The 21,225-nt window shown below is 35.7% G+C and overlaps 3 protein-coding genes across 5 annotated transcripts in view; 1 reads left to right on the top strand and 2 right to left on the bottom strand.

Annotated features, from left to right (window-relative positions):
• Positions 1-135: 135 nt before the first annotated feature.
• Positions 136-9,521, bottom strand: cops2 (COP9 signalosome subunit 2). 2 transcript variants are annotated; one of them, XM_052543946.1, is made up of 14 exons: positions 9,363-9,521; positions 8,751-8,864; positions 8,589-8,666; positions 7,056-7,181; positions 6,829-6,918; positions 6,546-6,623; positions 5,641-5,724; positions 3,502-3,676; positions 1,864-2,042; positions 1,526-1,578; positions 1,306-1,403; positions 1,102-1,184; positions 973-1,031; positions 136-883 (listed from the first exon to the last, which is right to left on the bottom strand). In XM_052543946.1, the coding sequence occupies exons 1-14, from the start codon at positions 9,414-9,416 to the stop codon at positions 739-741; spliced, it is 1,416 nt and encodes a 471-aa protein (XP_052399906.1). In that variant the 5' UTR covers positions 9,417-9,521; the 3' UTR covers positions 136-738. The 2 variants fall into 2 exon arrangements, with proteins under 2 accessions (XP_052399906.1, XP_052399907.1); XM_052543947.1 differs by lacking the exon at positions 5,641-5,724.
• Positions 9,522-9,564: 43 nt separating this feature from the next.
• On the top strand, positions 9,565-16,509 carry galk2 (galactokinase 2). Its single transcript, XM_052543948.1, has 10 exons — positions 9,565-9,747; positions 9,889-9,977; positions 10,060-10,183; positions 11,910-12,000; positions 12,090-12,236; positions 12,315-12,413; positions 13,045-13,197; positions 14,202-14,412; positions 14,705-14,906; positions 16,135-16,509. The coding sequence occupies exons 1-10, from the start codon at positions 9,698-9,700 to the stop codon at positions 16,340-16,342; spliced, it is 1,374 nt and encodes a 457-aa protein (XP_052399908.1). The 5' UTR covers positions 9,565-9,697; the 3' UTR covers positions 16,343-16,509.
• Positions 16,510-19,090: 2,581 nt separating this feature from the next.
• Positions 19,091-21,225, bottom strand: part of LOC127947446 (probable phospholipid-transporting ATPase IM) — a 31,383-nt gene continuing 29,248 nt past the window's right edge. For both annotated transcript variants that reach the window (XM_052544567.1, XM_052544568.1), the window contains one exon: positions 19,091-21,225. This exon is cut by the window's right edge and continues 3 nt beyond it. In XM_052544567.1, coding sequence (XP_052400527.1) covers positions 20,890-21,225 — 336 coding nt within the window. In that variant the 3' untranslated portion in view covers positions 19,091-20,889.

The following is a 21,225-nucleotide window of genomic DNA, read 5'->3' as shown; positions in this document are numbered from 1 at the left end:
TATGTAAATATATATAGCAAAATTTTTGCTTTGTCTTTTCTATATATTCAGCTATTATATTGCATATACGTATATCAAATCTTATTTTTACTTCATTGCTTATCATGCATAAAATCATACAATATTACAGACACATTTTTCACTGAAGCAAATTATTGTATTCTTTATTTTTGTTGTTGAAAAGTGAAACAGAAGAACTCAGAGTCAAAAAGCAGAACGCTTTAAACAGATCTGTAATTTTGGTGAGAGGAATTCTAGCAATGCCTGCACTTTAATACGCATGTGCTGCGGTGCAACTGCATAAAACTCATCAACTGAGGTCTATGCAAACCAAGTAAAACATGCCGACTCTGACAAGAGACAGTTCAACAAATAAATGATTCAATTTCACACAGCATGTCCTCACGTGTTCCATTAAAGACAAAACATATGCCTTTTAGATGTCTGCCAAGTGCCAATATGTGCTATTAAATAAAATATTTTTTAGATGATGCAAACATGTTCATATTAGAGACCTAACAATTCAGTACAGCAGACATCCTGTGGGAACTTCTGCTCTGTTAAGGACATTTAAAACTGACTTAAGTGACTACAGCTGTAAAAATACACACTAGCCAAATTACGTTCCTCCTGTGATTGGGAGAGTAAAGGCCTTGAAAGTAGTTAATGTCACTGACAGCCTCGAGTCGACCGGCTGTCCGATGGATCAACTTGTTTTCCAGGATCGTCAGTGTCAAATCAAGCCAGTTTGCTAACAATAGCCTGGTTGAGAGTGTTCAGCTGATTGGTCCATTTGTCCAGGGCGGTGTATCGAGCTCCGCCTCTTTTCTGGTGATCGAGCTCCAACAGCTGATTGACTTGATCAATTCTACCATTGATCGTGCTGAAAGACATACATTAGATACATAAAATAAAAATGCAGTGAAACATTATATAAAAAAACAGATTTTTATTAAAAAGTGTTTAACTTACTTGTCTAAAATACACTGCACAAGCAAGCTTTCTACATCTGCAACATCAATATTCAATTCCTAAAGAAAAACAGGGAACATTACATTACAATTGCATAATGTATAATATAATATATAATATAATGTTTACCTTTGAAATAAATGGTATGTGTATCCTAGTGTAAGGCTTAATCAATTTGATGAGCACTTGTGTTCTTATGTTCCGTAATAATTCTGAAAAAAGAAGCAGAGAGAAAAAACGATTATGTACTTACTGACTCCACATTTGTAGTCTTGAGATTTATGAAATAAATATGCGAATATGTACGTGAAAGTTAAAGCCACCCAAACTGACCCTCAATATGTTCTCTGATGAAGGGGTCGTCCATTATGTTGCTGTGGTTCGTCTTCAGGATTTTCTCAAATTCTGTGATGTCATTGTTCTGGTAGGCACTGGAAACAAGTTATAGGCGATTAATAACTGAAAATCAATCTATTCAGACCATTAAAAAAAAAAAAAAAAAAAAAAAAGCAGGATCAGATAAATGGAGAAATTAAGTATTGTGCGCACTTACCTTACCAGGTTTGTCATTGCTAGGATTTCTGGATCATTTTTGTAAGGTTTCGCCTAGTCACATAGTGATTTAGAAAGATTTTTAGTTATATTACAGACCACAGCATTTTATCTTCTATGGTCAGGGGGGAAATAAGTAGCTTTTAAGGTTCAATTATGTACATTAAGCAAAACAGAGTACAACATGCCAACTGGTCAATATAAGCAAACTCAAATTCTCCAAAATATTTCATATATGAATATGCTACAGTTAAAATTGTAGAGTATTGAGAAATCCAAATCTAGCTTGCTGATGGCCTTAGATCCCATGTGGGCCTGTGCACGATTACCACCTTATACCTCTTGAGAATCAAATGGGTTGATTCCAGACTTCATCAGCATGTTGGCCAAGACCAGGTACTTTAGACAAGTGGTTCGCCTGGGGCTTCCAGACTCGTCATAGTTTTTGAATGCCTCAAAAAAGTCTGTATGTGCCTTCTCGAACTCTCCCTCCCTCAGGTGCATTTTACCACCACATTCTAAAAAGAATCATATCAAACAAAATGAGTGGAATTTCCAATCGTGCATGAAACAAAAACAAACCCAACTTAAAGGGGGGGTGAAATGCTATTTCATGCATACTGAGTTTTTTACACTGTTAAAGAGTTGGATTCCCATGCTAAACATGGACAAAGTTTCAAAAATTAAGTTGTACGTTTGAAGGAGTATTTCTGTTCCAAAAATACTCCTTCCGGTTTGTCACAAGTTTCGGAAAGTTTTTTTCGAGTATGGCTCTGTGTGACGTTAGATGGAACGGAATTTCCTTATATGCGTCCTAAGGCACTTCTGCCGGAAGAGCGCGCGCTCCCGTATAGCACAGCACTGAGAGGCTGAGCACAGACATTCACTGATCAGAGCGTCGCGAAATGTCACAAAAGGAGTTGTTTTACAAACAAGGCCCAGTTTCACGACGGATTTGCGTATCGTTTATTTCTTAAGGATGATGCAATCCCAATGAAAAAGGGTCACGATCGTGTGTTGGAACTGCAGGCGGTGAGTAAAACTGCTTCAAATATCTCTGCCTCCTTGTTAGTGCGTCCGCCTCCCATGCCGGAGACCCGGGTTCGAGCCCCGCTCGGAGCGAGTCGTTGCTGCTGCTGCTGTCTCTCGTTCAGTTTCAGCCTCGGGATCTGATTCTGGATCATAAATAAACGGCTGAATCTGACTGTTAGCCGTGGTTTGTTTTGGATGATGGTTTTGTCCTCACGATAATGTCACAGCTGCCAGACGCTCTCAACACAAAAGCCTACTGGCGCTCGTGATTCTTTAGCTCCGCCCACACATCACGCCTCCAGCCGGTCGTGTTTTTCCGGGATAAATCGGTACAGACTATCTTTCTCTTATGAATATAATAAAACTAAAGACTTTTTGGAGTTATGAAGGATGCAGTACTACTCTATAGGTACTCAAGATTAACATGATATTGAGTGAAAACGAGCATTTCACCCCCCCCTTTAAAGAAAAAACATCAAATACCAAAAAAAAACAATCTTTCCAATTATACACATACAAATACCAAAAGAAAGATAAATACCAAATCAATCCAAACCAAAACTAAACACTAATTTCTTTAGCTTCACAGCCACAAACCAAATTTGCAATTGTACACAGAACAAAAACCAAAACAAACTTTCAAATTATCTACAAAACACAAAGAAAACCCAAACTAATCACTTCTTTCTACAAAACAGAATTTGCAATTGTATGCCAACCAAACCAAAAAAAAAATCTCAAACCAAAAAAAATCTCAAACCAAAATTGACACTAATTTTCATCTTCACAACTACAAACAAACAAAAAACCCAAACAAAACTAAAACAAACCAAAGCAAAACAAACTGTCCAATTATAAACAAAACAAAAACCAAACCAAATCAAAAACAAAACAGAACACTTGGTCTTGATAATTTCATCTCTGGTATTAAAGTGTGTTGGTTACCTCTGATGACTCCCATGATGAGCGGATGTGGGATGGCTGATTTAATGTGTAATGATTGCTCGTAGAGCGCTTTGAGTTTCTTGTTATTTTTCTGCGCCGTATACATCTGAATCTCCAAAGCATAGATCTCCAACAGCTGTGTGCCCTTCTTCAAGTCGTCCTCTCCTTCATCCGTCTAGGGGTGTGCAATAAAGACAAAAATTATATCTCAATATTTTCTGGAATTTTGTTGTTGATGATATTTAGACAATATTTTGTGAGTGTGTTATTGTGCTGGTACTTTGGCAGGTTTAGGGGTTGACGTGGACAGCTGACACCCAGAGCTTATGATATTCTTCATATTCTGCTTGGTGATTAGTTCGCAGGAGTGTAATTAACTTTTCCAATTAGTTTAAATAGTTTTTTTTCCTTTTATAGGCATTTTTACCTTTATACGACCCATTTTTTCTAAACTAATTAAATGTATGCAATGCATCATTCTTCTTCAATGCATCAAAGTTCTTACAATAAATATGAATTTGAATGGTAAGACACTACAGGACTGTTACCAATCAAATTAAATCAGTATCAACACAGGTTGTTTAATGCAGGATGAAGGAAAAGTTGAAAACATTTCAAATAAAGGGGGAAATATACTTTAAATATTTTTTCATTGATGAAACAGAGAGAAAAAAAAGCACTGTTGTTAAAAGTTGTTTGAAATATAAGTCAATTAACATCAACTTCTTGTTCATTTGACTCATAAAATCAATGTCACATTTGCAATCATGCACTTGTAGAAAAACTTCACTCTCTGTATGATATTAACTATACGCTATTAACTATATATTTGTGAGAATTGTATATACTTTTGTAGTTATTTGAACAATGTCTAAAATTTAGTATTACAAGCTCTTGCTGTGTCTGTTTGCCTCTTTAAGAAGAATCACCCAATATTTATCCCCCAATTGCAAGTCGCTTTGAAGTGTCAAAATCACAATGAAAATTGAACTATACAATCGATTCAATGAACACTCAAGTCTTAAAAATCGAAAATTATTTTTTCACAAAAGTGACAGCCCTAATGCACGCACACAAACCCTCAAAACAAGTGATTTTTCCCACACTGAAGCGTGCCATAGGTGGCTGACCCCTGACCTAAAGTAAGACCTAAAGTAAGAGCCTACAGTAATGTGGTTTGACCAGTGTGGCGCTGTAACGAAGAATGTAATTTAGCCTGAAACTGCCGAGAGCCGTTTGGGTGAATATGTAAATATATGCTGCACGCTTTCCTCTCAATAACGAAAAAAGACGAGCATGTTTCCACGAGCTCTGCGGTTCCGCACTCTAGTAAAGTCCAGTCACGTCATGTTTATTTCTATAATGATAGTATACAATAGATCAGTGCTTCTCAACTGGTTCGGCCACGAGTCCCACATTTCCCCATCATGGTCATGTGTGTGTTAAAAAAAAGAAAAGCTCATTTGATTCACAAAATTGATGACACACACAAGTACTGTCCCCCTTTACTTAAAATACACAAATTGTAAGAATATGACTAATATCGATGATTAAACAGCCTATAAAAGTAAGGCTATTAAATAGCAGTCCCAAACTAGTTTTTGTTAATACAATTAAGTTGGTATGAGCCACCACAGTGATTTAAACATATATATAAAATAACACAAAGCGAAAATAACATGGTGTTTTTGGGTTATGGAAACAACATTTACCATGGTGAATACACAATACTAACATGAACTGTTAATGAAACATGGAAACTGCTCCTGAATAGAATGAATATCATACTTTCATGCAAATCTTTCCCAGCTAACACACAAAGCACCAGTTATGTGATTTATAGGTACTTTACTTTTATTTCACACATTGCATGCTTGTAGTTTCTTTAGCGCTTTAGTGAAATGATAAACAAACAAAGAGTGCGTACTACAAGCACAGTCTGACAAACAGTTCATTTTTCTGAGGTGAGAGACTTATTATAAGTTACCAAAAAAAACAAAACAAAAAAAAAAAAGAATAATGAGACTGACATTAAGCCTGATAATCTCATCTGACCGCAGATACTAAATTGGGACAGCTTTCAAACACACCTTTCAAAATAAAAGTCTCGCACCAGAAAAAAAAAACATTTAGAATTACGTTTTTTGTTGCTGATGTGGTTTCTTTGACTGTACACTCCGCGACCCACTCAGAATGGTCTTGCGACCCACCAGTTGAGAAACACTGCAATAGATAGCCTTAAATCAAGCAGCTTTACAGTATTAAACACAAAAAACCAGAGTCAGAGTCATTTTCAGTTAGAATTACAACGCGATTTTCTGTTATAAAGCAGCTCGCCAGTGTTAAGCTAGCTAATGACAAAATATTTTCATTAGTGGGGAAAAAAAATTCATTAAAGTGATAGTTTGATTTGCAGAGATCAAAGCTTGATCTATCTCATAACGGTATAGATTACCATAACCCTATATGGTATTTTAAGAGAGATTATGTTGTGAATAAAATAGTTTACCCAAAAACAAAGCATCTTTTCACTTACCTTTATCTTGTATCTTATCCATATTACATACTAAAAACTTACATACTATCATTTAACATTTAGCTCAATATTTTATCCAATTGCAAAAGCAAAAAATCTAAGTCTACTAATTAATCAGTGAAATAATCGCTGATTAGTCGATTAATCGTTGTAATAATCGTTAGATTAATCGATTATCAAAGTAATTGTTTGTTACAGCTCTATAGCTATGCAAACAGCTTTCATAATCGCATAATTTTGATTACGAACGTGATTTTACGTATCTTGTCAGTGAACTACGGCTTTGTGTAGTAAATGCTGCTCCACCTGAAAACATGTGATGGAGATTTACTACTGATCACAGAACCAGCTTTACTGACAAGATGCGCATGACAATCGCATTCGGTTAATCGTGCAGTACTCTAACCTACATCTCAGTGTATGCGTGCACTCTCTGGTTGTATTTTTTTTTTGCCATTTTTTTTGAAGCAGGTTTTCTTATTTACACAACACTGATTATTTACTCTACCTGACATGACTGGTGCAACTGCCTGAGAATTTTCTGGAGCTTTCCAAACTCTTCTCTTTCCAGGTACAACTTTCCGAGCTACCAGAAACGAAGAAGCAGAAGTTAGCATTATTCCTGAATTAAATACAGACTCTTTTGGAAGTCTGTACCAGAATAAATGTAAATTGCATAATTATTATAAAAGTATTGTGCATATTGTTTTTGCTGATACACAAGTGTGCGGTTAACATCTGCTATATAAAACAGATCATGTAAATACAGAATGCATTGCCAGAGCACAAACCTTGGTGTTAGTTTTAAACCAAAGTCTGTCGTTTTTGGCATCTTTTAATGCTTCCAGTGTGGTCTCATAAAACTCTTGTAGCAAGTCCATCTGGAAAAAAACATGAAAAAAGAAATATTTTAGTATGTTTAATAGCATAATAACCTTTAATTAATAGAGTGTATTGTTATTTTGTCATCACAAATAGATTACTGAATTCAGAAAGCAGTTTAAAATGCCTTAAATACCTGTTTGGAGGTTGAGATATAATCTAGAATAGAGTTGATGGATTTCTCAGAGTAATTTCTGGTTACAGCACTCCTAATATATGTCAAAAGCTGTTTGTACCGGTTCATCATTTCTGGAAAATTTGTCTGTGAAAAAAAAAATATATATATATTAAAATGTATAGTGTAATATAAGAAAACCATGTATAAATATTACATATGCCAATATAATATTTTGAATATATAAATAAATAAATAAATATATATATATATATATATATATATATATATATATATATATATATATATATATATATATATATATATATATATATATATATATAATATATGGGCTGGTAAGCGATTACATTTTTTAATCGAATTAATTACATGATGTGGTAATTAATTAATCGCGCATCAAATTTGGAGAAATTACTCCCAAAAGATAATTTAATGTCAATGTTGTGCAAAGCATCAAACAGAGATTACAAAAAGTAGGCTCAGCAAGAAATATATTGTTTGATAAAAATGTATTACATATAGTCTTTTGGACCATGTGAGTAAATGATGACAGAATTGTCATGTTTGGTTGGGTTATCTATAACTTTAATCATTTATTTTCTTAATTTTATTATTATTACTATGAAAATATTGAATTGTTTCTTTAATGAAATGATACTCTAAATAATAAACTAAAACTGCCAATAGGTGTTGGTAAATGTCTTGATGATTAAGTCATTATTCATTCATTTGATTCATTCAAATGGCTGATTCATTCAGGAGTGAAGTAAAGGGTTCTTTATGAATGGTTCATTGAATCATTAGGCTTGTTTGACTTGAAGCGGATCATCACCATCAGACCGATCGGTGTGTGACATCAAAGAACCGCAAGAGCTTAGAGAGCAGATGACTCCTTGTGCTTCTGAATCGCTCTCACTGTACTTTGATGTCATAAAACAATCAACTGTACAAGCCATAGAGCCAGTTGTTCAACGCACCAAATGCTTCACCTAATTCGTTCAAGACATGGATTAAGAAATGAAATGCCACTCGGGATGAACAGTTCTGCTTTGTCTTTATCTTCTGCAAAATTGAGCGAAACATTGTTTCTAAAATAACACAATATTAACTTCTTAATGAACTGTCATATAAGATGAGTAACACATTTTTGTGATATTGCACTTAGCTTACAGCTCGTGTGATATTTCTGTGACGTAAACTATGTGATGTAAATATGAGACAAAATTTCAAACGGGGCATTTTGCCCCATATCTTGAATTTTAGGGATATTATCTAGGCTCCATCATGCAGTAAGTTGTTGCTCTGCCTCATATTATTCATCAATCGACTGTATGAAATGGAAGATGATCCACATCGGTCTGGGGCGGGGCAAGTGCGTTAAATGCATTAATAATTTTAACGCATTTTTCTTCTCCATAATTAATTAATCTAATTAACGCATAAATTACCAGCCCTAAAATATATATAATATATGCATCTCATATATAATATATTTTCAAATAATAATTAATTCCTGCTACTATTGTTACGCACAAGCTTAAAGTTGATCTTGATCATCTGTTTCAGTGCTTTGAAGCCCCACTCTCCCTTCTCTCCCTCCAGCTCCAGCACCTGCAAAACAGAAAACACTGATTACAGCTTTATACAGTCACACACACAGCACAGATCCTGACTCACACAGATCTTCCGTCTGACCTTCTGAAAGCTGCTCAGGGCTGCTTTAGGATCGTCTTCCTTCAGGGCTTTAGAGTTGTAGTACTGATTCTCCAGATCCACATTGGGCTCAGAGTTGCTGTCCTCGGAATATTCCTGAAGTCAAAGTAAACAAAGACTTGACTTCTTCAGGACGTTATGTTTACATCCATAACTAGCTGCACATAGAAACTATTTGAAAGATACTGTACAGCTTAATTGTTAATGATTATGACAACTGCATAACAGTAATTATGATATGATTATTTAACGCTGTAAAACCTTAACACGTAATAATCTATTTCAACTCTAACTGAAATAAGATATCATGCATTTTTTTAATCTAGGGTCATAATTTAACTTCACTTGAGACTGCAAGTTAACAAAACATACATTAGAGCTTCTATATATGAGCTATGAACTAAAACACTTAAAATAAAGAATGCGGTCTTATTTCTTGAATTCATTTTTGCAGTATTAGCAGACTAGACACCTGCTAAACAAGGCGGAATTAAGCGCGTGTAAACACGCTAAACACAATTTTTGGATTTCACTATATTAGCTTCACACTGCATTACATGTATTTACATATGCGTTGATTTGAAACACTCTTACCAAGTCATAATCCTCCTCATCATCGCACATGAAATCATCTTCCATGTCAGACATTTTGACCGGGAGAGAGAATCTTACCCACAATGCTCTGAGAGAAACGCGATTTGACGTCGCGCCGCGCGTTCTGTGAGGTGCGCGCGCGCAGTTCCGATTGTGTCCGAATGCTTCCGATTCCAGCCGACCGGTTCTGCGGGATTCGCGGATTCGTGTCAGTTTCTTCCGTATTGTTCGACTCGTGATTCCGGGTATGACAGTCAGCTGACCGCACTTGTATAGTGTCAGTCCACTCGTGCATAGAGTATTTACTGTAAAAAACAAAGATTAAAAACCGCACAATGGCTACAATTCCACCGAAAATCAAGGTGCAGCTCAGTGGAAGTGAAAGGTAAGTTGCTGCTGTTCGGAACACTTCGTGCAGCTCTTCGGATAACTTCGACTGCGTATGAATGGAATCGATTTATTGCTTATGTCGTTTTTTTTTCTCTAGGCACACACTTAAAACTGATTTCCTCCCTCTTTCTGTTAGGTTGCAGAAACTGAAACAGGCTTTTCATGAAAAATATAAACAGTTGCCTGTCTTCTACGCTTGTGCTCCAGGGAGGGTGAATTTGATTGGTGGGTTGAAACAGCGCGTGAGTGTATAAACATAACAAATACCATCAGCACGGTATTTTATATTACATCTTATCATTTTCAGGTGAGCATATTGATTATTGTGGCTACGCTGTGCTGCCAATGGCAATAGAGCAGAATATTCTTGCTGCAGTTTCTTTCAGTGACTCCAAAACCATCCAGCTGGCCAACACTGAGCCCAAATACAAGTCAGTAACAATGTTCTTCATTTGTTCAATAAAGTTGAATTAGTCAAATTTAGTCGAAAAATTCATTAATTCACTTACTTGCTTATTATTTATTTATTTACTAACAAATATATATTTTTTAAGAATTGCAAGTTCATTGCAAGTATATAAATTATTAATTGTGAGATATAAACTCATAAATATAAACAGACACACACATATTAATTCTTCAGATATTAAAAGTAGGGAATGTGTCTTATCAGTTATATCCATTGCTTCTGCATTCTAAGTCTGGCATTCAACGATGACGCACACTAACCAGGATGAAAATCAGGAAGCCGGCTTTGAAAGAAAAGCAAACAATTTGGATACTAAAAGAAAAGAGGAAGTCAATGATCCTAAGCATATAAGCTCATCTGTAAAGCTTGGTGGAGGTGGTGTCATGGCATGGGCATGCATGGCTGTCTCTAGAACAGGACCTCTTCATTTTAATGATGACTTAATGTATGATGGCAGTAGCAGAATTAATTTGGAAGGGTACAAAATCATATTGGCTACCAATATTCAAGAAAATGCCACCAAACTCATTAGAAAGCAATTCATATTGGATCAGGACAATGACCCAAAACACCCTGCCAGTCCAGTCAAGGACTATATCAGAGCAAAGAAATGTAAAGTCTTAGATTGCCCAAATCAATCTCCAAATTTAAATCCGATTGAAAATTAATTTCACCAGCTGAAGAGGAGACTAAAGACAGAAACTCCCCAAAACAAGCAACATTTGGAATTGGCTGCATTAAAGGCTGGGAAAAGAGTCTGGTGATGTATATGGGTTGCAGACTCACTGCTCTGATCGCATGTAAGTGATCTGCAACTAAATATTAGCTTTTAATCTTTTACATCTGCCTTAAATTCAACTGCTCCAATACTTATGCTCACATCAAATAGTGGGATGAACTCTAAAAGTGCTTTCCTTTTTATTTGGTAAAAGATGTGTGTCGAAAGACCTAAAAACAAAATGTGGCATTCTGTAGTTTTGTCGCGTATTCATCTTTCATCTTCACAGTTCCAATACTTATATGTATATGTACTGTATATGTATAACTCAAGCACTCTCTATTATAATTATATTCTTTAAGACTTGCACGCTATTCATTTACTGTTGGTTTTCTTTAAAAAAATCTAAGTAGCTTTCTTATCTTTTTTCAGTCAATCTGTTTATCTTTTTATTTCTTATACTATTACAAAAGCAAAAGGCCTCTAACACTAGCTTTCTCTATTCTTTTTCTTTTTATTTATTATATAATAAAAAAAAAAACATTGAAACTTTTTGATTTTGATTGCTTCCGTTGTCCTCATTTGTAAGTCGCTTTGGATAAAAGCTTCTGCTAAATTACTTAATGGAAATATATATATATATATATATATATATTCTGTGTTGGAAATAAGCTTCCATATATTTTATGCCTCACAGATGCTTTTTTTCTGCCACAGTATATTAACATTACCTTTTTATTTTAAAATTTAGATTTGTTTTCCTCAGCTTATATCTCATATTTCTGAGTTATAAATTCTCAATTTAGACTTTTTTTTCTCAGAATTGATAAATTAGTTATTAATTATCAGGTAGAAAGTCACGATTTGTCTAAGAGTCTAAATTCTTTAATTAAATTTTTAATTTTTTATTCCTAGGTGGGAATAAGATTTCATATACTTCCTTGCATACTTATTTATTCATTCATTTCAGGGATTTCACTGTGTCTGTGGATGGCATCTCCATTGACCGAGAGAATCCTCAATGGCACTATTACTTCCTTTGTGGAGTGAGAGGAATCCAGGTGAGCTGATTAATATATGCACATATAATGCATGCTTGCTCTATTGCACTATTACTACAGTTATTTGACCCTTGGCCTTGTGTATGCAGGAGCACTTGAGCTTGTCTTCATTGGCAGGGATGTGTTGTATGGTAGACGGGACTATCCCGGCCAGCTCGGGTCTGTCCAGCTCCAGTGCCCTGGTGTGCTGCGCTGGTCTGGTCACGATGCAGGCCAATCAAAAGTCTCTATCTAAGGTCCTCTTTACTGTAAATCCTCTGAAATGCATTAGATAGAACTACTGCTTATCATGGATGTGATTTGATGTCATTCAGGTGGCTCTTGCAGAGACGTGTGCCAAATGTGAGCGTTATATTGGCACTGAGGGGGGAGGGATGGATCAGTCCATTTCTTTCCTGGCGGAGGAGGGAACAGTAAGCCATACGTTGTATATTTCTTCTATCAGTATACGTGGCATTTTATTGATTTTTGGTATAAGGGATATATAAGTATGTTCTTTTTGCATCATGAATGCAATGATTGAATAATATATTTTTTGTGGTAATCATGTTAAAAAGTATTAAATATATCTAAAATGAAATTCATTTGGATTTTTGGGGATAATAATAAAGACCAAATGCCTCTTCTTGAAAATAAAATAAAAAGTAGTTTGGTTTAATTATTGGAAAATAATATTTCACTAAATATCTTTTTGAAAAAAAAGCAGTTTTGTTAAAGTGTTATAAATATTATAAAAGAAATTGTCCACCAAATCAAAGTCATGTGGTGCAACCAAAAAGTATGAAATCATAGAAAAGATCCATGCGGAGGTCAGTAAGTCTCGTAAAATATCTAAATGGTATAAAAATTTTTTTAAACCATATTAAATCAACATGAATACAAAGAGTGCAGTTTCTAATGCACATGCATTTTAAATTAGAAAAAGTTTTTTTATCTTTTATATTTTATATTTATATTTTATACCGTGGCATGCATCTACAAAAACATTTATTCTTCCCTTTCTCTCTCTCTCTCTCTTATTAATTTTTTTTGTCATTCCTCAAGGCAAAGCTGATCGAGTTCAATCCGCTGCGAGCCACAGACGTGAGGCTGCCAGACGGGGCTGTGTTTGTAATCGCCAACTGTTGTGTGGAGATGAACAAGGCGGCCTCGTCTCACTTCAACATGAGGGTGGTGGAGTGCCGCATCGCCACCAAGGTCTGATCTTCAGGGATGCATCATAATGATAGTTTAGTCTTTTTAATCTAAGCGTTTTATTGGCAGTTCACCAAAAATGAACACAAAAGTTTGGGGTTGACAAGATTTCAAGTTTTTAAAAGAAACCTTATTATTATTTATTACTAGTTTATAATACTGGGCAATATTATTAGAATTTATTTATTGTGACTATTTGTATTTGAAAATGTAATTTCTTCTCATGATGCAGTGCTGAATTTCAGCATCATTCCTCCAGTGTCCTTTCAGCGTCACATGATCCTTCAGAAATCTTTCTGATTTGCTAATTTACTGCTCAAGAAACATTTATTAAATTTAAAACATTTATGCATTTAGCACACGACTTTTATCCGAAGCTACTTGCAGTGCATTCAAGCTAACATGTGTTCCCTGGGAATCGAACCCACAACCTTTTGCGCTGCTAACGCAATGCTCTACCACTGAGCCAAAAGAACACTGTTAGAAACACTGTTATCAATATCAATGTTGAAGACACTTATCTAATATATCAATATTTTTTTTCTCAGTATTTTTTGATGAATAGAAAATTCGAACTAACAATTTATTTTGCGATTCAAATGTTTTGTAACATTATAAATACATTTACAGTCACTTTTGATAATATAATGTGACCTCGCTGACCCCGGTTTTTAAATTGTAGTGTGTCCCATGTACAGTGATGACTCAAGAATACATTATTTACAGTAGGTGGCGCTGTAACCAAATGTATGAACTTTTGTATTAATCTGCAGTTGCTGAGATGATGCCTCTCTTCTTGTTTACTATCTATAACATCAAACTGGTTGAAAAGTAGAAGTGTGACTTAGAGAAACTGACCCCAAAACTGAAACCAGATTATGAGACACTGCCAATTTAAATAATCTTCAGTGATTGGCCACTAAGAACTCATGCACAAATTTCCCAAAAGTTGTTCTCATATCCATGTAAGTTGGTTTAGTATACTGATGGTAGAATATGCTGTGCAGATGCTGGCTAAGGCGCGCGGCCTGGACTGGAGTGGCCTGCTGAAGCTGGGAGATCTGCAGAAGGAGCTGCAGGTGAGTGTGGAGCAGATGCTGGAGCTGGTGGAGGAGGCGCTCCACCCTGAGCCCTACAGCAGAGAGGAGATCTGCCAGACTCTGGGCATCAGCGCCCAGCAGCTGTGTGAAGACATCCTCAGCGCCAACACACAGCACGGTGAGAGAGCAAATCAAAGTCAACACTACTTACTTTATCAATATACACATTCCTCGTCTTATTGGGAAAATAATTGTATGAGAAAAAGTATTATTATATTATATTAGCTATAAGGCTCTATCTGTAAACATCAGTCAGCTGTATTAGTTAACATGAGCAAGCAATGCAAAATACTTCAATAATGCATTAACAGGTTAACGAATATGATTTTTTTGCGAAGTTTATTAAATATTATTGACACTGACCAATAGATTTTTTTGTACTTACATCTTCTTGCATTTTTCTGCCTCAGCGACTGTTTTTAAACTGTACCAGCGTGCCAGGCACGTGTACGGCGAGGCTGCACGCGTCCTGCAGTTTAAGGCCGTGTGCGACTCTTCCCCTGCCAGCGCCGTCGCTCAGCTGGGCGACCTGATGAACCAAAGCCACGCCAGCTGCAGAGATCTGTACGAGTGCAGCTGCCCCGAGCTGGACCGGCTGGTGGACATATGTCTGTGAGTGAGACTGGCTGCTGATGCCATAGCACTTATGAAAATAATATGAAAACATTTATCTTTTACATGCATTATTTTTCTGTTCACGTACACTACTTGTCAAAAGTTTGGAATAATTAAGATTTTTTTAATGTTGTGAAAGAAGTCCTAAAATACAGTAAAAACAGTAATGTTGTGAAATATTTTGACAACTGAAAATAACTGTTTTATATATATATATATATATATATATATATATATATATATATATATATATATATATATATATATAGTCAAAGCTGAATTTTCAGCATCATTACTTCAGACTTCAATGGCACAAGAAGTAATTTTAATATGCTGATTTGCTGCTCAAGAAGTTGATAATTATCAATATTGAAAATAGTTAGTGTTATATTCCTGTGGAAACCACGGTACACTACAATTCAAAACTTGGTAAGAAAAATATATACTTTTATTCGGCAAAGACACATTGAACTGGTCAAAAGTTACATTAAAAACATTTATAATATATATTTACAAAAAAAATAAAATAATTTTATATATATATATATATATATTAGGGATGCACGATAATATCGGCACAACATCGGTATCGGCCGATAAAAGCTTAAAATGACCATCATCGGTATCGGCCGATATGAATATTTCTGCCGATGAGCCAAACCGATATTCTCCAAGTGAAATAATTGACCTGTTTTTCAGGTGTGAATGTCTGTCTACATTTGTAAAATAATAAATTTATGGTAGAATCAGAACAGAAGAGATACATGGATTTCTCTTCAGTAAAATTAAAGTTTAAATATATCAGGCGAAAATGTTTGTATATATCGGTATCGGCATCGGCATCGGCCAAAATTATTTTGAAAATATCGGCATATCGAATATCGGCCAAAATCCAATATCGTGCATCCCTAATATATATATAGAGAGAGAGAGAGAGAGAGAGAGATTCAAATAGAAAACACTTATTTAAATTGTAATAATGTTTCTCAATATGAGTTTTTTTTCTGTATTTTTTATCAAATTCAGCCTTGGTGAGCATAAGAGACTTTTTTCAAAACAATAGAAAAACCATAATGATTTCAACTTTTGACCAGCGTTTATTATGTGATGCTGATTTTGAACTGAATGAGTCAGGTCTCTGAGCACATGTGGCAAACTAATAGAAACTGCCTGAGTCTGTGTAATGAATTGTCACTTTAGCAACATTTTCCTCCTCCCTTCACAGGCAGGCGGGTGCCGTGGGGTCCAGGTTAACCGGAGCTGGATGGGGAGGCTGCACGGTTTCCATGGTACCCGGGGAACGAATAGATGCCTTTCTCCAGACTGTGAGGGAACAGTATTACGTGCCTGACGCCCGTCGATCCGCTCTGGAAAAGCAGAGTTTATTCGTGACAAAGCCTGGAGGAGGGGCGGCAATTTTCATAGAGGAATGAGTAGTAGCGGGATAATTTTCTCTCGTTTTAGCCCGTGGCCTCAGAAACAGGAGGCGGTTTTTTATAAAGGCAGATATGATGAAAGGGACACAGACCGTATAAAGTCTGGATGGGAATTCTTACTCTGTATGTCTTAAAATAATAAAGAAATCAGTCCTCTGACCCAATTGGAGAAAGTGCCAAGTTTCTCTTTCTGCAAGCACTTTCTGAAAGCGTTGAAGGTTCAGCTAGTTACATTCAATAAAAATATCTTAATGTGTTCAAGGCAAGACTCGTCGTTTACATTTATAATTAATAATTAACATGTCATTAGTGGTTTTCACTATTACTATTGCTCATACTTGTGTTTAGGGATTCAGTCTACCTTGAGTGGATACACTCTTGATTTACTCATCAGTAAGGGTCTAAACATTTCATCCATTGTTAATAAGGACACGGCTCTATCTGATCACTTCTGTCTTTTCTTTGATATATATACATGTGTGTGTGTGTGTGTGTGTGTGTGTGTGCTACCACTGAATCTAGACCTGTGTCTGTCAGAAAGATGCTTTAAAGAGAACACTAGTGTGCTGTTTATGAAGACTATATCTTTAACACCAAGCATATCTTCAGACTGTTGGTCTTCTCCTTGATTCCTTTAACTCAAAAGTTATGAATGTTATTGATGATATTGTTCCTGTGAATATCAGACAAAAGACTGGCAGACAAAAAGCACCTTGGAGAAACTCAGCAGTATAGAGTATGAAAAGGCAATGCAGAAAAGCTGAGCAGATGTGGTTGAAGACGAAACTTGAAATTCACTATAGCATCTACAAAGAAATCCTACAAGCTTTCCCTTTGAAATGCTCAGACAGCAGATGCAATGAGTTTGCTTCCTGTTTTTCTGAGAAGATCAATAATATCAGAAAGGCTATTAGCACATCCTCAAGTTATGCTGAGGTGAGACAGATTCAAACACAATCTCAAAAATAAGTTATGTCTGTTTTTGAAGCAATTGATAGCAAAAATTTTGGAAGAAATAGTACAGCACCTTAAATGGTCAGCCAGTTACATTGACACATTTCCAACATATTTTTTCAAAAGTTAATTTAACTGTTTAGAAGCAGATCTCTTATTAGTGGTGAATGCCTCACTTCTTTCTGGGACTTTTCCAAACTCCCTGAAACTGCAGTTGTTAAGCCCCTCCTGAAAAAGAGCAATCTTGACAACACCATATTGAGCCACTTTAGACCAATATCAAATCTTCTTTTTAAAGGCAAGATTATTGAAAAGGTTGTTTTTAACCAACTGAACAACTTTAACTCAAATTGATACCTGGACAATTATCAATCTGGTTTCCGACCACATCACAGCACAGAGACCATGCTCATAAAGGTAATAAATGATAATAGCTTGAATTCTGATTCTGGCAAAATATCAGTGCTGGTATTACTCAATAAAATATCAGTGCTGCGTTTGACACTGTTGATCATAACATACTATTAGAGAGACTGGAAAACTGGGTCTGGCTTTCTGGGATGGTACTCAAATGGTTCAGGTCATACTTAGAAAGTAGAGGCTATTATGTGAGTATAGGAGAGTATAAGTTTAAGTGGACATCCATGACATGCGGTGTACCTCAAGGCTCAGTTCTCGGACCGCTCTTGTTTAGCCTGTATATGCTCCCATTAAGTAAAATAATAAGCAAGATCCCAATTGCCTATCACAGCTATGCTTATGATTATCAGGTCTACCTAGCCTTATCGCCAAATGACTCCAGCCCCATTGACTCCCTTTGCCAATGCATTGATGAAATTAACAGTTGGGTGTGGCAAAATGTCTTCAATTAAACAAAAAGAAAACAGAAGTCATTGCATTTGGAAACAAAGATGAAGTGTTCAAGGTGAATGCATACCTTGACTTTAAGGGTCTTACAACTAAAAATCAAGTCAGGAATCTTGGTGTGATTCTGGAGACAGACCTTAGTTTCAGTAGTCATGTCAAAGCAGTAACTAAATCAGCATACTATCATATCAAAAACACTGCAAGAAATAGATGTTTTGTTTCCAGTCAAAACTTGGAGAAACTTGTTCATGCCTTTATCACCAGCAGGGTGGACTATTGTAATGGGCTCCTCACCGGCTTTCCCAAGAAGACCATTAGACAGCTGCAGCTCATCCAGAACACTGCTGCCAGGATACTGACTACAACCAGATAATCTAAATATCCTTACACTGGCTTCCAGTTTCATTTAGGATTGGTTTCTTGAGTGCTTTTACTCGTTTATAAATCACTCAATGGCCTATGACCTAAATGCACAGCAGATATGTTCACTGAATATAAACCTAACAGACCACTCAGATCTTTAGGATCAAGTCAGTTAGAAATGCCGAGGGTTCACACAAAACAAGGGGAGTGTGCTTTTAGTTAATATGCCACTCACAGTTAAAACCAGCTTCTGGAAGAGATCAGATGTGCTAAAACATTAGCCACATCTAAATCTAGACTCAAAACTGAGTCAAAATCTGTTTTAGTTGTGCTTTTACTGAATGAGCACTGTGTCTGAACCGAAATTTAATTTCATTATTTAATTCCTTTATTTTATTATTGTTTTTTTTTTTTTTTTTTTTTTTTTTTTACACTTTTTACAAAGTGTAAAGCACTTTGAATTACCATTGTGTATGAAAAGTGCTATATAATACTCGAAAACGAGTCTAACTTTTGTTTGTTATCTGGCTCGGCTCGGTGTTCAAATCGAGTCAATTCAATCTACACAAGCAGGAATTTCGTGTGAGGGCACAATGGCCATTTAATGCATATCATATAAAAATGACAATGACTTGTATAAAAATCCATGCATTTACATAAAAACAATAAATCTGCATGGTCTTTGTTGACAAAATAGCACAGCAGAAAAATCGCATACATTCATCATATGTACTGTATATTTAACATTCAATTAACTGTACATTCAAAAACAGAAAATGTTACACGACCCCCTTCGTCAGACATATTATTTAAAAACAATATTATCTACATTAATGTAGTCAATTAGGGCAATGAACAGCCTGAGAACAGTAATACAATCAAAGAAAAAAAAAAATCAATAGCAACCACTGATCTATCTATCTATCTATCTATCTATCTATCTATCTATCTATCTATCTATCTATCTATATCTATATCTATATATATATATATATATATATATATATATATATATAAAAGATCAGTGATGGCAACACATTCAAGTCGACAAACAGAACTGAAGGTACTTCCTTTAATGAAAGGAAAACAAAAAGGCACAAAAATTCCTTCTCTAAAGAAATTCCCACTTAATAACCCTTTGTATTAGATGCATGTTGAATTCTAGAAGTTTGAACATGTAAATGCTTCAGTCTGTCGCTTGATGGAAGGCACGACTGCGTAAAAACTCTAATATCCGTTCACTGAGCTGCATGCAAGAACACTAACTATGGTTTGAATTATGGACAAGTGTGGAATGTTTTTAACGCTTTCTTTAATTTGTTTTATTTGTATTTTTTCGGTACATTTAAAATCAAATATGGCATTTTAAAGCTTTTTAAAAGCCATTTAACTGATGGAAAAGCTATAGCTTGCTTTATAACGCCAACATAAGAATTAGAGTCATTGCATGTTCTCTGCAGCATTGATATCAGACATTCCTAATAGTTACTACACGTCCAGTAGCTTGATGCATTCGGATGCATTTTAGTAAACTGAGTATAGATATTTGTTGTGCAATGTCCAGGTCTTTAAACATATCCATATTTAATATGCAATGCATATATAATCTGAACCACTGTAGATGGCTGTCGCAGTGTTTAGAACAAAATAAGTGGCATTATTTCACAAGCTACATATTTGCTTCCTTAAGCTTTATTAGTCTCATTAGAACAAAGTCATTTGTTGAACGTTAACTGGAGTTTAATTTAGTGTTTCTGGTGCCTGTAACATTTGCATATGGAAGCCTGTTTCACAAAAGGATAAAAATTAACATGAGACTTTTGAACTCTCAATTCTGATATTTTTTCACCAGAAAAAAAAATAGAATTATAAGATGTAAGCTCAGAAATCAGTGGAAAAAGTCAGAATTGCGAAAAAAAAATTTCTGTTTTTTGCAATTCTGTTTTTTTTTTTTTTTTTGAGTCACGGTTAATTTTTTTTCTTTTGTTATCCTGTTTTGGAAACAATCTTCAATGCAAATGCATAAAAGGAAGTTCCTAAATCTCAAAATATATATATATATAAAAAAACGTTTCTGAGAAAACATAGAACTTGAATTCATGCCAGAAGAGGTGATAGCACAAAATGAAATCAAAATGAATCTGAGGTTCATTTTCAAATTCAAATGCATGCCTTTTGGGAGCAGATTTGCATGAGAAAATGAGTGTTATCTGTGCTTCATTGTGCTGGCTCTTTGGAGTCTCCTGTGCAGGTCTACCCTTCCCATAGTCCAAGAGTGTTTCAGTTCACAATCTATTTTCATTTTCTCACATTAAAGACAGACGCTAATTCCTTCTGTAAAAGAAGAATAAAACGCTCTTTTATCTGGCCTCCAAGTCTTCCACTGTTACCTCTTGATTTTGGTCCCTTTCCCTCCTAAATCCAGTGTTGTAGGTCTCTGTCTGGTCTCTGGATGTGTCGTTTACCCAGCTGTTGTTCACCGAGCTGGTGCCAGCGGGGCCTCTTGTGGGCGAGGACAGTGGGTATGTGGAAGTGGAGGAGGTGGGTACCTTCATGTTCTTTCCGGAGGTGATGAGTTCTCCGTATCCCTGCTGGTGGGAGAAAGCATACGCAGAGCGCCGAGAACTCGTCCTGCGGACTCTCCTGAAGTTCTGCTCTTGAGGACCCTGCCTCCTAGTGGCCTGCTGAAGTAAACG

The sequence above is a fragment of the Carassius gibelio genome, chromosome A25, assembly GCF_023724105.1.
Source record: "Carassius gibelio isolate Cgi1373 ecotype wild population from Czech Republic chromosome A25, carGib1.2-hapl.c, whole genome shotgun sequence".
In the NCBI taxonomy this organism is placed as follows: domain Eukaryota; kingdom Metazoa; phylum Chordata; class Actinopteri; order Cypriniformes; family Cyprinidae; genus Carassius; species Carassius gibelio.
This window is presented reverse-complemented; position numbering and strand designations above follow the sequence as displayed.

What these genes read in the sequence shown, in the direction of transcription:
- cops2 (XM_052543946.1), bottom strand. Translation starts at nt 9,416, where the DNA reads ATGTCTGACATGGAAGATGATTTCATGTGCGATGATGAGGAGGATTAT. An exon ending in ATATCTCAACCTCCAAACAG is followed by an intron (nt 6,919 to 7,055) that starts GTATTTAAGGCA and finishes GTTTTTTTCCAG; the next exon opens with ATGGACTTGCTACAAGAGTT. An exon ending in GCAATGACAAACCTGGTAAG is followed by an intron (nt 1,404 to 1,525) that starts GTAAGTGCGCAC and finishes ACTTGTTTCCAG; the next exon opens with TGCCTACCAGAACAATGACA.
- galk2 (XM_052543948.1), top strand. Translation starts at nt 9,698, where the DNA reads ATGGCTACAATTCCACCGAAAATCAAGGTGCAGCTCAGTGGAAGTGAA. An exon ending in GTGGAGTGAGAGGAATCCAG is followed by an intron (nt 12,001 to 12,089) that starts GTGAGCTGATTA and finishes TTGTGTATGCAG; the next exon opens with GAGCACTTGAGCTTGTCTTC. An exon ending in CAGCGCCAACACACAGCACG is followed by an intron (nt 14,413 to 14,704) that starts GTGAGAGAGCAA and finishes TTTCTGCCTCAG; the next exon opens with CGACTGTTTTTAAACTGTAC.